The 14888-nt window shown below is 33.8% G+C and overlaps 1 protein-coding gene across 4 annotated transcripts in view; it reads left to right on the top strand.

The window, feature by feature from the left end:
• Window positions 1-14888, top strand: part of LOC105670194 (aminopeptidase N-like) — a 59298-nt gene that overhangs the window by 30370 nt on the left and 14040 nt on the right. For all 4 annotated transcript variants that reach the window (XM_067347405.1, XM_067347404.1, XM_067347406.1 and 1 more), the window contains exons 7-8: window positions 6925-7307; window positions 12448-12731. In XM_067347405.1, coding sequence (XP_067203506.1) covers window positions 6925-7307; window positions 12448-12731 — 667 coding nt within the window. The remainder of the gene's footprint in view (window positions 1-6924; window positions 7308-12447; window positions 12732-14888) is intronic.

Here is a 14888-nt window from a genome sequence, read left to right as displayed (position 1 = left end):
CAAATAAGTGAAAGAAAACTTTCATGTACCAGCGTATCGATTTTCGTGGTGTAGAATAATAAGCTAACATTTGATCGCAATCTGTCAATTCCAAACATGTTTTTATTATAATCGATAATTATATAAGATTTTATTTTTTTTTCCATTTCTACACAGTACTTCTTGTAACAATGTCTTATGTTTTGTTGATATTGTTAAGACGTTCCGTTTATCTTTCCATTTTTGCACTAAAATGTTACTTTTCCTTCTAAAAATAAATTCTCCCGTATTTAATTTTTTTTCAAGTACAATTTTGAGATTACCTTTACGATTTTTTTTAAGCGTTCCAACAACGAGCGTCTTATCGTTATAAAGGAACGTGGTTAATTCGACACTATTATAAAAATTGTTTATATAAACAGTATGACCTTTTCCTATATAATTTTTTAACAACTCAGAGACAACACAAGCAGCATGACCATTTTCATTAGTAACAGTGTCCTTTCCTGAATAAATAAGAATATTTAATACGAATCCGTCGGGAGTACATAATTCATACAGTTTTATTCCATATTTTGCTTTTTTGTGGAATATATTGTTTAAAGGAAAAACGACTTCTCTATAAGAACATAGCCTCATCTATTGATAAATTTTGACTCAGATAATAAGTGTTTTGAAAATTTTGCAGTAATTGTGTCAATACCTTATCAATTTTATGTAAGCGATGTGATTGTCTTATATCGTCTATTTCGTCATAAAAACAAAGACAGCGAAGTATAGACTCAAAGTAGTTTCTAGACATTGTTTTTCCAAATAAAGGATGGTATTATAGTATATTTGTATTCCAATATGACTTCAGAATAAGCATGTGAATGTTTCCCATTATAATACGCAGTCCTAAAAATTTTTTTATTTTTTCGACTATAATCGGCTTCCATTTTTTCATGTTTGAATTAGGGGAAGAATGTGTAGTACATAAAAATGAAGCCCAAACATTTGTCCAATTCAATATTTTTCCGATAAGCAAATCATCAAAAAATAATGAAAATGTATCAAATGTTGAAGTATTTGCTAATACTCTTACGGAAAATAAATATTGAGGCTCAATGCTTAGTATTGAGATTGTAATAAATACTTACAATTAGTATTCAGGTTGTAATACTGAGTATTAAGAGCACGGTGTAAGAATATAAGGTAATTTCACGGCAACAAATTTTTGTGATTTTCCTGTCATTGTTCCACATTGAACCGCTAGGTGGCTACGTGTTGAGGGACTTTAAATATATATGTATATATATATATATATATATATATATATATATATACAGGGTGTCAATTAAGTCCCGGGACGGCTGAATATTTTCTCATGTAAGGTATTTTTGAAAAAGGTCAAGGTCATTTCTGAAGTAATTTTCAACGAGGAATTCAACGGTGACCTTCAATTTGACCTTGAGCTTGACCTTCAAGGTTATTTTAAGGTTAGGTTAGGTTTTTTAAATAGAAACCCCTATTTTTGATTCCAAAATCTAATAGCTGGTGTCAAGAGCTTTTCAAAACACTATAATGAAGTTATTTTTTATTAAGTACTTTTCGAGTTATGAGGCTTGTAAATTACAGTATTTTGACATAAAATACAAAATATCTTGTAAAACATTCAATTTTTGGGAATCTTACCTTAATACTTTTATGCATAAAATAATAAGACGAATCAATTGGTATAAAGAAAACACATAGTTGCTTTCAAGAAAAAGTATGCAGTTGCATGTTGCAAACTATATATTTTTTCTTGAAAGCAACTATGTGTTTTCTTTATACCAATTGATTCGTCTCATTATTTTATGCATAAAAGTATTAAGGTAAGATTCCCAAAAATTGAATGTTTTACAAGATATTTTGTATTTTATGTCAAAATACTGTAATTTACAAGCCTCATAACTCGAAAAGTATTTAATGAAAAATAACTTCATTATAGTGTTTTGAAAAGCTCTTGACACCAGCTATTAGATTTTGAAATCAAAAATAGGGGTTTCTATTTAAAAAACCTAACCTAACCTTGAAATGACCTTGAAGGTCAAGCTCAAGGTCAAATTAAAGGTCACCGTTGAATTCCTCGTTGAAAATTACTTCAGAAATGACCTTGACTTTTTTCAAAAATACCTTACATGAAAAAATATTCAGCCGTCCCGGGACTTAATTGACACCCTGTATATATACATATATAGAAATTTTATTAAAATTTTATTGTCCTGCGGAACTTAATTATAAATATTTATTTTCTTAAAGAAACTTAATTTTCTATAAAGACTGGAATACATTATTAATTATTTTTTCTGAAAATTTAACTAAGAATAATTTGTTATAAAAAAATAAAAAAATATTTTGTCAGTAATATATATTTTTATACACAATGTTAAAAGTTTTATTTTAAAAAATTTGTATTATTTAGGACTATAATTATATATAGATGTGCTTTAGAGATTCATCATCTATCCTTTTCTATTCACATCTATCCACATCTTCTATCTTTTTTTACTTGGGATCTTGCACCAACGTGACATCTTGTGTGACATGCCTTAACTATGACATCTTGATCACAGATTTTTTGATAGAATACAATGGTCGTGAAATCACTTTATATTCTTACACCGTGATTAAGAGTCAGTATTGGTCAATACTAAAGTATTGAGTGAGTTAAGTATTGATGAATACTGAGTATTGACAGTCAGTATTGGTGAATATTAAGGATTAGAGATTAGTATTCGTCAACACTTAGGTATTAAGGGAGGTTAAGTATTGAAGAATACTTACTATAACAGTCTACTGTACACAGTGCGGTCTATAAATACCCGGACTGATATTTTTACGACAATACTAGGGGCACGATTTATCAGTCAATACTTGAACCATATTGTGATATCCCTTAGCGACCTTTGTGTGAAGTTTCAGTTCTGTATGATCAGTTGACGCGGAGAACGAGTGGTTTGTGTAAACAGTGTTTTAGGTTAGATTAGGTAGTGTATCACAAATTGCAAAATAAATATGTGTAAAGAATAACGTATCGCGATAAAATTTTATTTTAAAGCCAGTATTTCGGCGACTAAAACTTTGTCAATGCTGCAAACGTATTCCGTAAATATTTTTCACCAGAATGAGAAGTAAAAAAAAAATAATTAAATAGATATAGTGGTAGGAGGATCTCAAGCCCAAGTAGATTGTATTTCTTGATATATATTTTTTATTAAACCAATGTTTAACAAACGTTTCGGCTGATCATTCAACCATCTTTAGTGTTCCTTTTTATCTATTAGGTCCTTGAATAAGTTCTCGCTGTTTCTTAAAAGATGGCGTAGCGGCACTCTGTGCATGGAATTTCGTACGGAAACGCATCAGCTAAGTAGTACTATATGTAACCTCAAATTCTAGTAGATACAGTTTACCACAGTGTCAACCACGTGTTTAATTACCTATTGCGAAAATGTCTACTTTTGTGCCAAATAAAGTGTTTTTGCGGGGAATTTTATTGCACTGCTTTATTCAAAAGAAATCTGCAGCTGAAGCACACAGAATTCTTGTTGAAACATATGGTGACAATGCTCTGTCGAATACGACATGCAGAGACTGGTTTAGGCGCTTTAAAAATAATGACTTTGACCTTGAAGATAAAGAACGTTCTGGAGCACCGACAAAGTTTGAAGACGAAGAAACCTAATGAAACTATCACGGGAGCTCGCTATCGACTTCAGATGATGCGTTTGAGTCGAGCTCTAAAAGAAAAGCGGCCACTATACGGGCAGAGACACGACAAAGTCATTTTGTTACATGACAATGCTCGGCCACATGTGGCAAAACCAGTCAAAACTTACCTGGAAACGCTTCAATGGGAAGTTCTACCTCACCCGCCGTATTCACCGGACATAGCCCCCTCGGATTACCACTTGTTTCGGTCGATGGCGCATGGTTTGAGCGAGCAGCGCTTCCATTCTTTCGAAGAAACCGAAAAATGGGTCGATTCATGGATTGCGTCAAAAGATGAATCGTTTTTTCGACGGGGGATTCAATTACTGCCAGAAAGATGGGAGAAAGTGGTCTCTAATGATGGACAATACTTTGAGTAAAGTTATTGTAAGCCTTATATTTTAAATTAATGTTTTTTTTTAACAAAAAAAACAGCGAGAACTTATTCAAGGTCCTAATATAATTATACATCTTAGTGATTTTATATATACAATTGAGGTCAAGATAATAAATTTGCTTAATAAATTAAATAAATAATTAAATCTTTTGTGTCACATACCTGTACTTAAAACAACGTAGATACAATTCACCATTATTAAGGTCTTTACTGGTGAAGTCACTTATGTGATTGTGAGAAATTGCAGTTACGGTGTTATTCACAAGTCACCATGTTCTCAACTGTGAGTTAAATTTAAAAATAATTAACTGCGAGAAATAGGAAAAGCCGATTGTTGACAAAATATGACAAAATGACCATGTAGCTTTGTTTACATTCTTCAATAGTTTAATATAACGTACATAAACTTTACTGCTCGTAATATCAGCTTATAACACTTAAAGTAGAGCATTAAAATTGTGAAACTTTTATTTGTTATATCTCCTAAACCAGCGCTCGGAATTAGTTGCACATTTCGGGCTGATTTAGGAGACGACGCCTCCTGTTCTCCCACTACCGCCCGGCCGCTGGCGACCGAGCCGCCGATAGCTCTGACGCAGGAACGTTTTATATAAGAAATAGGCTGGGTTGTTGAGGCACCTCTCAGAAAATAGTAATATTTTCTTTGCTACATAAATAATGTTTATTTTCATTAATAATTAAATATATATATATATATATATATTATGTATTAATAAAAATAAACATTATTTATGTAGTGAAGAAAATGTTACGATTTCCTGAGAGTTGCCTAAACAATCCAGCCTATTTCTAATATAAAACGCTCCTGAGCCAGAGCTATCGGCGGCTCGACCGCCAGCGGCCGGGCGATAGTGGGGGAACAGGAAGCGTCGTTTCCTGAATCGGCCCGAAATGTGCAACTAATTTCAAGCGCTGTCCTAAACCAATGTTGTCCGCCACCTAATTTTTGCGAGGAATTACTCATAATAACTTCCTCTACAACATATCTAGAACGCAACAAAATCTGTGCTGTGTAACTTAGAATGCATATTTACCCTTGTTTTAAACCAGTACTCAAAATTACTTCAGCTTTTCAGCCGATTCTCGCGGCACACACCTTCTTTGGGCCACCGCACAAGCTTCTTCGTAACGCGTTACGTTGCGTTAAGTACTGGCCGTAAACTTAAAGCATTGAGCTATATAACATACTGGAGAGCACCTTCCCCTAAGAGCCAATGTGTAGTTTTTGGTACAAGGCAAGCAATAGTGACCAGGGGACGTCTATTTCCTTTTTCGTCTACTATTGTTATTAAAAACATTTGTCTCAGTAGCAGTTAATGACTGTCCATGATCTCATTCGTAAAAAGGTTCATCATAGTAATAATATTATATATTATTTATAAAAATTTTTATAGATCTCTTAATTATGGTTAAAAATTGTTTTCAAATAAATGGAATTTCTCGGAGAATGTTTTTAGTTTGGGTTTTACAATACAGATAATCATCGCTAGTCAATCAAAAACATTGCGAAGAAGATGGACGTCCCCCGGCAATATAGCTCTCTCTTTTGCCCAGTGGAACCAGCCCCACACTCAAGGTGTTCTCCAATGTGTTGTATAGCTCAATGATTACGTTTATACGGCCCGATTTACGCCGAAGTTATAACATCGATAACTACTCAAGATCTATAGAGAGAAGGTTACCTCAGTAAAACCGGTTGTAGGCGAGGGACGATGAAGGAACGTTAAATGCCGTGTAAACGCTATTTTATGACGAAGTTATTACATTGATGTAGTTACTTCGTCGTAAAATAGCGTTTACACGGCATCTAACATCAGTAGTTATAACATCGATGTTATAACTTCGGCGTAAATCGGAGTCGTGTAAACGTAGTCAATGTATTGTACCGATTGTATCTATTACCAGTGCCGGCATTTATATATGGAATATGTAGAGAACTCCACACTCAAAATTTGACCAATTTGTTCCAAAATTATGTATATATTTTCAAAACAAGCTTATATTTTGTTTTCACGTTTTTCAACAAATTAAAGGCCCCATTTTGTAAAAATTTGTTACAATTTGTCTGGCCACCTCCCCTCCTCCCCCGCCCCTCCCGCCTAACCGATAGCAGAACTCCACACTCGGAATTCTGCTAAGTTGCCGGCTCTGCCTACCCATGTCAATTAAACAACGATCAAAAGTTTTGAACTTGACTATACTAAAAAGGACATCAATACATGACATATGGTTCTCTCTCGGTTCGCAATAAGCGATTCAGTGCCCATTCCAGTATGTACATAGTTCAGTGGTTGAACGCGTGAGCGCGTTGCTTCATTTTCTTTCTTTTTTATTCTACCGTAACTTTCAAACTGCATAACTTGAAAAGTACTTAATGAAAAAATATTTTATTATAGTGTTTTGAAAATCTCTCGAGGTAAGCTACAAAAATATGCAATGAAAAATGGGGGTTTTCATTTAAGAAATTAAAAGTGACCTTCATGTGATCTTCAAACGACTATTCAAGATCAAACCAATGACGCCATCCATCTTATGTCTTTCTCGAAGTCACAAAGCTTTTGTATGAAACATTTTTTCTAAAATGCTTCCGAGATATAAATTTGTAACACTTTAACTGACTCACCCTGTATGCAGACCATACGTCAATGTAGTGAATTACTAACACAAACAAGTTTACATACGCGGACATTACGTCGATAATGTCAATCATTTTTAGTTTCATCTGAATGATAGCGCGCTATTGGAGTTTGGCAGACTCCAAGATCCCCTTAAAAAATTTTTTTATTTTACAGACAAATCAATGAGACAATTAATGAGACAGATGAAAAAAAAACCAATAATTTATGGAATATTATGCAAACTGCGTTAAATACTTCGAAAATTCCACTCAAATTTGATATAAAAAACATGGTAAATACTATAATGATGGCAAAACAATATCCTATAGTATATGTGACACGAGATTATTTGAATAATATAACAGTATTCTCATATCTCAGTTGTAATTATACCGTCAATAACACGAAACAGCATCCAATATTAATTACATATACGACAAAATCATTCTTGAAGGAGTCTGTCTATAAATATTTTTGGCTATGTCGGCGACAAAAGAAATATCTATTTCATAAGTTAAACGAAGATGATTGGATTATAGTCAATTCTGCACAACCTGGTAAATATAAAATAATAAATTCATTATTTCTCAATCTTTATTTTACATAACTTAAATTTTACAACATTTTAATTTTATTTATTTTCTATTTTCTATTTTCTGCTAGCTACGATTATTTTTGGATATTATTGTTAACAGCTACAGTTCATTAAAATAACTGCAAAATTTCTTCTGCAGCTTATCTTCAAAATTTTAATAAAATAATGAAAACTACATAATAATACTTATAATTAATAATTTATAACAAACATTATTAAAAATAAATAATTTAAAAAATGTTTAAAAAAATATATTAACAATTATTTCTTGATAAATTCTATTAAAAACTCAAAGTTTAGGCTCGCAAAACCGATGAAGTAGCAGGAGAATCTCAAGCCAAAGAAGATCGTGGTTCTTAGAATCTTTTATTTTAATAAATGTTTCTCATAAGCAGCAAACGTTTCGGCTGATCATTCAGTCATCTTCAATGCTAACGTTACAAATCTAAATAATTATATATCTTAGTAATTGAGGTCAAGTTGATAGAAATTACAAATTATGACAGAGAACAAATTTTGTCGCATACCTATTTAGTAGAAAGATTGTAGTTTCAATTCGTCATTAATAAAATTATTTGGAAGTTGTAGGCCGGTATTCATAGTCCGTTCTTATATTTAAGATTGTCTTAAATATTGTCTTAAAATGCTACGAACCAATCAAAAAGCCATATTAGTATCTTAAGACGACGATGACGACGACTTAAGACGATCTTAAATATAAGAAATGACTATGAATACCGTCCGTAGTGTCTTACTTAATATCTTTATTGATCCCCAATGTCTGATCCGTACAACTCGTAACCATGCCGGTTCGCTACTCGCTACTCGCTACTTACGCGCATCTTCGCATGCTCACTTGTTTCGCTCCTCGCGACATCACGCGTCAGTACCGCATACTTATACTACATCCCTTTTTCTCCTTAAAATAATAATCACTGTCTTACATAAATTTTCTTAATTTTACGCCGCTTTATGTTACGTATAACGAATGTGCTCTATAATCGCCATACCGCTCCGGCGGTTTTCTTTCACGTTGTGATCTCCTTATTTCCGTATTTTCTTTCTCACTTTCTACTTTTACTTCTTCGTTTTCCGAATCTTCGCTTTCTAAATCTATTATCTTTTTAACTTGTGTTAAATTTCTTTTGTACATCTTTCCCTCTTCTGATTTTAACGTAACTGTATTTCCTTTACGATCTATTATTTTATATTCTACTGGTCCAAAATTTGGACTCAACTTATTTTCTTTCGGTGTTTTGATTAATACGCGATCACCTCGACGCAAATCACATTCTTTAGCTCTATTTACTTTATCATAATATTGTTTACCTTTTTTTTAGCCACATATCGCGTTCTCTAATTTCTGCTTCTACAAATTGACTACTATCATCTATTTCTGGTATTTTCGTCCGTAATCTCCTGTTAAATAACAGTTCCGCGGGAGATATTCCTGTAACTGAATGTGGTGTTGACCGATACATTAATAAAAATGTCAATAATTCGTCACACCAGTTTTCTTTTCCGCATACGCTATTTTTAATCTTTTTAGGATGCTTCTATTTTGCCTCTCTACTTTAGGATGCTTCTATTTTGCCTTCTTTATTTGCCTGTGGCCAATACGGTGCTACATGCGTGACTTTTACTCCATTACAATCTAACCACTCTTTTAATCCTTCATCCGTAAATTGACGTCCATTGTCACATACAATCGTTTTCGGAAAACCGTGTCTCGCAAACATTTCAAATAACTTGTTTCTTAACATTTTCGCAGATATACTTTTCAAAATAGCTACTTCTATATATCGACTGTAATAATCTGTAACTAAAAATAGATTTTCTCTTGTCGGGAGTGGTCCCATTAAATCTATCGCAATCGTTTCCCACGCTTTTTCCGGTAACTTTCGTTTAACAGGTGGTGATTCTACCGATCGCTGCACTAATTGACAACCTTTACATGTTTTAACAAATCTTTCCGCCTCTTTATCTATACCGTCCCACCACACCTTACTTCGTAACCGTTGTTTCATCGCTACAATTCCTGGATGACCTTCATGTGCTAATATCAATATTTTCTTTCGCAACGCTTCTTAACTCCTCTTCCAATTCAATTTGATGGTATGCTTCTCTGATATCTAATGTGCTAAACCAATTATTTTCTCTAATCATGTTTAGGATATCTTCTAAAACTGGCAATGGATATACCTTTTGCTTATGATCGCTTCGTTTGCTCGACGCATATCAACGCATAGTCTTATCTCACCATTTTTCTTTTGTATCGGTACTACCGGAGAAACCCACGCAATTGGGCCTTCTACCCTTTCTATAATGTCCTGACTTATAAGAGTTTTTATTTGTTCTTCGACTTTATCGCGTAATTTAAACGGAATTTGTCGTACGGATTGTGTAATAGGCGGGTGCTCTTTATCAATAGGCAATTTTAATTGAAATTTTTTTAATTTACCAATACCGCTATAAATTGAATCTTGTTTCTGCTCAAAATTATGAATATTACTTATTTCCGTTTCTATCCGCAAAATTCCTAACTTTGTTGCCGTTTCAAACCCCAAAAGTGCTCTTTCTTTTCCTTTTAATAATAAAAATGTTGCTCGCGCTTCTCTATTTCCAACTTCAACATTACAATCAAATTCTCCTAACAGTTTTAACGCTTTATCTTGTCTGTATGCATATATCTTTTTGTCATCCGTTTTTTTCGATTTACATTTAATATCTCGCGATTTACACCATTTCCATGTCTCCGCATCTATAATATTGCACGACGCTCCTGAGTCTATTAATAAATTCAGAATAATACCACCTACTACCGCGTTGACGCATTTTCCTTTCATGGCGTTGACTTCTTTCCTTGTTTTCAAACCAAACGCGTGATTACTTTCTTCTTCGTCCTTCTCATCGAGTCTTCAAATTCCCTTTTTTTGTCCCCTTTTTTCGTAGTTGTTGATCGTCTTCGCTTTTGTCTTACACACTCATGCGAAATGTTTCGATTTCCCGCATTTATTACAGGTCTTCTCTCTCGCCAGGCATTTGTCGTCTGTATATTTATGCCCTCTGTATCCGCAACGAAAACATTCGACACCGTCTACTGTTTTCGACGTTCCTTTCTTCACGTATTTCTTTTTTTCCACCACACGAGCCACAACTCTCCCCTCCATTCCTTTGGTTTGTAGCGAAACTGCTTCCATTGTCTTTGCAATTTCTAACACTTCGTCCAATTTAACATTACATTTTTCCAATAAGCGTTGGCATAATTTCGTCGAAGAACATTTTTCAATTACTTGACCGCAAATTTCTGTCTTCGTCTTCAAAATTGCAGTTTTTTGCTTGTTGCCGCAGTCTTGTAACGTATTGCGTCATCGTTTCTTCGACGTTTTGCGTTAGATTCCGAAAAAACGTGTCTTTCGTACGTCATATTTATTTTTGGCTTAAAATATGCTTCCAATACCTGTACAGTTTTAATGAATGGGCTGTCCCCGGCCAGTGGTTACTTTCGCATCTGATATAGAGTAGAATATGTCTTGCAAATCGTATCCTCCGTAGTGCAATAACATTGCTTTCTTCCTCTCTTCGTCCTCTATTTTCTTGCTTATTACTAGTAATTTGAACGCTCTTAGCCACCATGTGTCCATCATTGATACACACTTCCAGTTTTGGCATTCGGGTCGAATGTCGGCAGGCTCGTTTCCGTATTCATTTTTCCAGTTAATCCTTGTCGTCAAATGTAGTGTCTTATTTAATATCTTTATTGATCCCCAATGTCTGATCCGTACAACTCGTAACCATGCCGGTTCGCTACTCGCTACTCGCTACTTACGCGCATCCTCGCATGCTCGCTTATTTCGCTTCTCGCAACATTACGCGTCAGTAGCGCATACTTATACTACAGAAATAAAGTCACAAATGTGATTGCGAAATAGTCTTGTTTATGTAGGTGTTAACAGAATGTCACCATATTCTCGACTGTGAGTTAATACTAGTTCTTAAATGTGAAAACCTAGAAGACATATTGGCAGGAAGGGGATAGGGGGGGAGGGGTGCAAAAGGTAAGAAATAACCAAAAGGCACAACCAGCAAGGAGAAAAATATTATTTTTCACTAATTCTCACAATGTAGGCAATAAATTGAGAATCGGAATATAAGAATCAGAGAGCAAATCTGTGTCACTTTGTTTGATTAATCCGTGTGACTCTTTTTATGTTTATCATTTCTGAAGTTAGTCTTCTGAAGTATGATCTTTCATTGTCACTGATGTTAACTCCTTCCCAATTCATTTGATGATTTAATTGTAACCGATGTTGAGAGATGACTGAAGGAAAAGCGCTTTTCTTTATGTCGTTTTTATGCTTTCTGATCCTGGTTTCCAACCTTCTCTTAGACTGGCCTATGTATGTTGCCTCATAATCTGCACAGGCAATTCTATATACCATACCACTGTGTAAAAATTTTTCTAAGTTGTCCTTATGTCTTTTTATGAAGCACCTCAAGTCGCATTCTCTTGCGTATAACATCTTAAAACCATGTTTCTTTGTCATAGATGTAAATTTTTCGGACGCCTTTGACGTATGGAATTGTAAAAAACCTAGTTCTTCGATTGTCAGAATCACCCCTCTCACTCGCTTGTCTTTTTCTGTTACCAAAGGAGTGGTATTTTAATCTTTCTTCGATGTTGTGAAAAATGAAAGGAAGAGGATACCCAGACAGCACACATGTCCAAAATACATCCAAAGGATATCCAGAGGACGTCCTGTCGTCCCAAAACCGTCTTCGGGATATCCTTTAGACGTCTTTTGGATATGTTGTGCTGTCTGGGTAATTATTGTTCAATAGGATGTTAATAATATAATTTGTAATTTCTATCAACTTGACCTCAATTACTAAGATATATAATTATTTAGATTTGTAACGTTAGCACTGAAGATGGCTGAATGATCAGCCGAAACGTTTGCTGCTTATGAAAAACATTTGTTAAAATAAAAGATTCTAAGAACCACAATCTTTTTTGGCTTGAGATCCTCCTGCTATTGCTACTCCATCGGTTAAATTCTATTAAGATTCTAATAATGAAAAACTTTTATTTTGTATAATAGAGTATTACCGTGTTCATTATGATTTTTCAAACTGGATCAAACTTACGCGCTACTTGAACTCTGAGAATTATACCAAAATAGATGTCCTCAAGCGAGCCAAAATCGTAGATGATGCGTTTTACTTCTTCATACATGGACAATTTAATTTTACTATGTTTTGGAATCTCGTAAGCTTTCTACCACGAGACACGGATTATATAGTATGGTATCCTATGATTAAAGCTCTTGAATATACAACATGTACTTTTCCATTTTATGATGCTACAGAAGTAAAAGAACTAATGGTAGGTAATGGCAAATTTCTAAAATAAGTTTTGTATTAAAGAAATATAAACGCAAAGAGACTGCGTTTGTTTTGAACACTTACACGCTTTAAGGTGATCATTTTTAACATTAGTTAACTTTAACCGACGGTTTCTACTTCCCAGAAAACACATATGTTCTAAAAACATCTAATGTCCGTTTATACCAATACAGTTTTAAAAAATTAATCCCTAGTAACACTCGGTTTATTTGATTCAACTTGGCTTACGATTCGTTATAATCGAATGTTACTAGGGATTAATTTCTTATACTACGTTGGTAGAAAAGACGTGGGCATAAAAGACGTCAGGAAAAAAAATGCCGTCTTTTGGATGTCTTTCAGATATTTTTTTAGACATGCGTGTTGTTTGGGTTGTTAATAGAATAATTAAGAGGATGCTGAAGTGACGGGCGAACTCCGACGCGAAAGCGCCATCATTTCGATGGTATTAAAAATGAAATGACATTATCGGCGCAGCCTACGGACCTATGCCGCGTAGGTCCGTGTGTACGCATTTGTTTGTAGTGGTGACTCACTACACTCACGTGTGGTCTGTGTACGTGTGTCATCGGAAGTTTGTAAACAAACGATGCTTGCGCTTGTTTCCTCGACTGAAATTTCGTTGCAAGGCTGCAATATAATGTCCGAGAAAACATAGGCGTATACAAGGTGTCAAATAAATACAAACTAAATATGACAAAATAATAAATGAAAAATATACATATAATACTATATATATCACTGAAGAAAAATGTCATATACTTTTCTTATTTTTATCCTTATGTAGTAAATACTAAATAACTAATTAATCAATTAATTAATATATACATGTACACATATATCAATAAATAGTTATCTTTATTTTGTATTTTATATGATAATGACTGAAATAATGGAAGTATATATCATTTCAGTTATATAAAATACAAAATAAAGATAACTATATTCAATATGTATATGTATGTATTCAATAATTAATTAACTTATTTATTTATTTTGTATTAATTACATAAGAATAAAAATAGGAAAAGCATATAACATATTTTTCCAATTAGATATATAGTATTATACATACATTTTTCAAATAAAATATTTTATCATATCTAACTTATATCTATTAGACACCTTGTATAAGTCTATTTTGTCTCGTATGTACATCATTCAGCCATATGATAGAATTTTAATTGCGAGAAAAAAGGTTAAATGACCTTATAAATTATCTGATAAAATATAAACAGACCACACGTGCAGTAAATTGCTAACTAAAATAAATACGTATTTTTTCAAATCTGTCAGCTGACGTTAGATCGCCTATGACAATATTTTTTAAAATCTGCCAGTTCACGAATAAATTGTCTTTGGCTCTCTTTTTTTCTAAACGGTCAGCTGACGTTAGATCGCCTCTGACAATATTTATTAAAAATTGTTAGCTGACGTTAGATCGTTTCTGACAATATTTCTTACAATTTGCCAGTCCACGAATAAATCGCCTTTAGCTCTCTTTTTTCTAAACTGTCAGCTGACGTTAGATCGCTTCTGGCTATATTTATTAAAAATTGTCAGCTCACGATAGATCGCCTCTGACAATATTTCTTACAATTTGCCAGTTCACGAATAAATCGCCTTTAGCTTTCTTTCTTCTAAACTGTCAGCTGACGTTAGATCGCCTCTGACTATATTTATTAAAAATTGTTAGCTGACGTTAGATCGCCTCTGGCTTGTCTTATTCTATATTGCCAGTCCACGTGAAAGCCGCCTCTGGCTTGAAGACAAGAATAAGAATTTACTAATGCCAGTCCACGAGAAAACCGCCTCTGGCTTGAAAACAAGAATAAGAATTTTCTAATGCCAGTCCACGAGAAAACCGCCTCTGGCTTGTCTTATTCTATATTGCCAGTCCACGAAAAAACCGCCTCTGGCTTGTCTTATTCTATATTGCCAGTCCACGAGAAAACCGCTTCTGTCTTGTCTTATTCTATATTGCCAGTCCACGAGGAAACCGCCTCTGGCTTGAAGACAAGAATAAGAATTTTCTAATGCCAGTCCACGAGAAAACCGCCTCTGGCTTGTCTTATTCTTTATTGTAAGATACTTTTATTACGTCATATGCTCTATGTATATATATAATGTATATTAT

Source organism: Linepithema humile, chromosome 1, assembly GCF_040581485.1.
Source record: "Linepithema humile isolate Giens D197 chromosome 1, Lhum_UNIL_v1.0, whole genome shotgun sequence".
NCBI classification, from domain to species: domain Eukaryota; kingdom Metazoa; phylum Arthropoda; class Insecta; order Hymenoptera; family Formicidae; genus Linepithema; species Linepithema humile.
The sequence above is the reverse complement of the archived record's forward strand: the minus strand, read 5'-3'. Positions and strand labels throughout refer to the sequence as shown.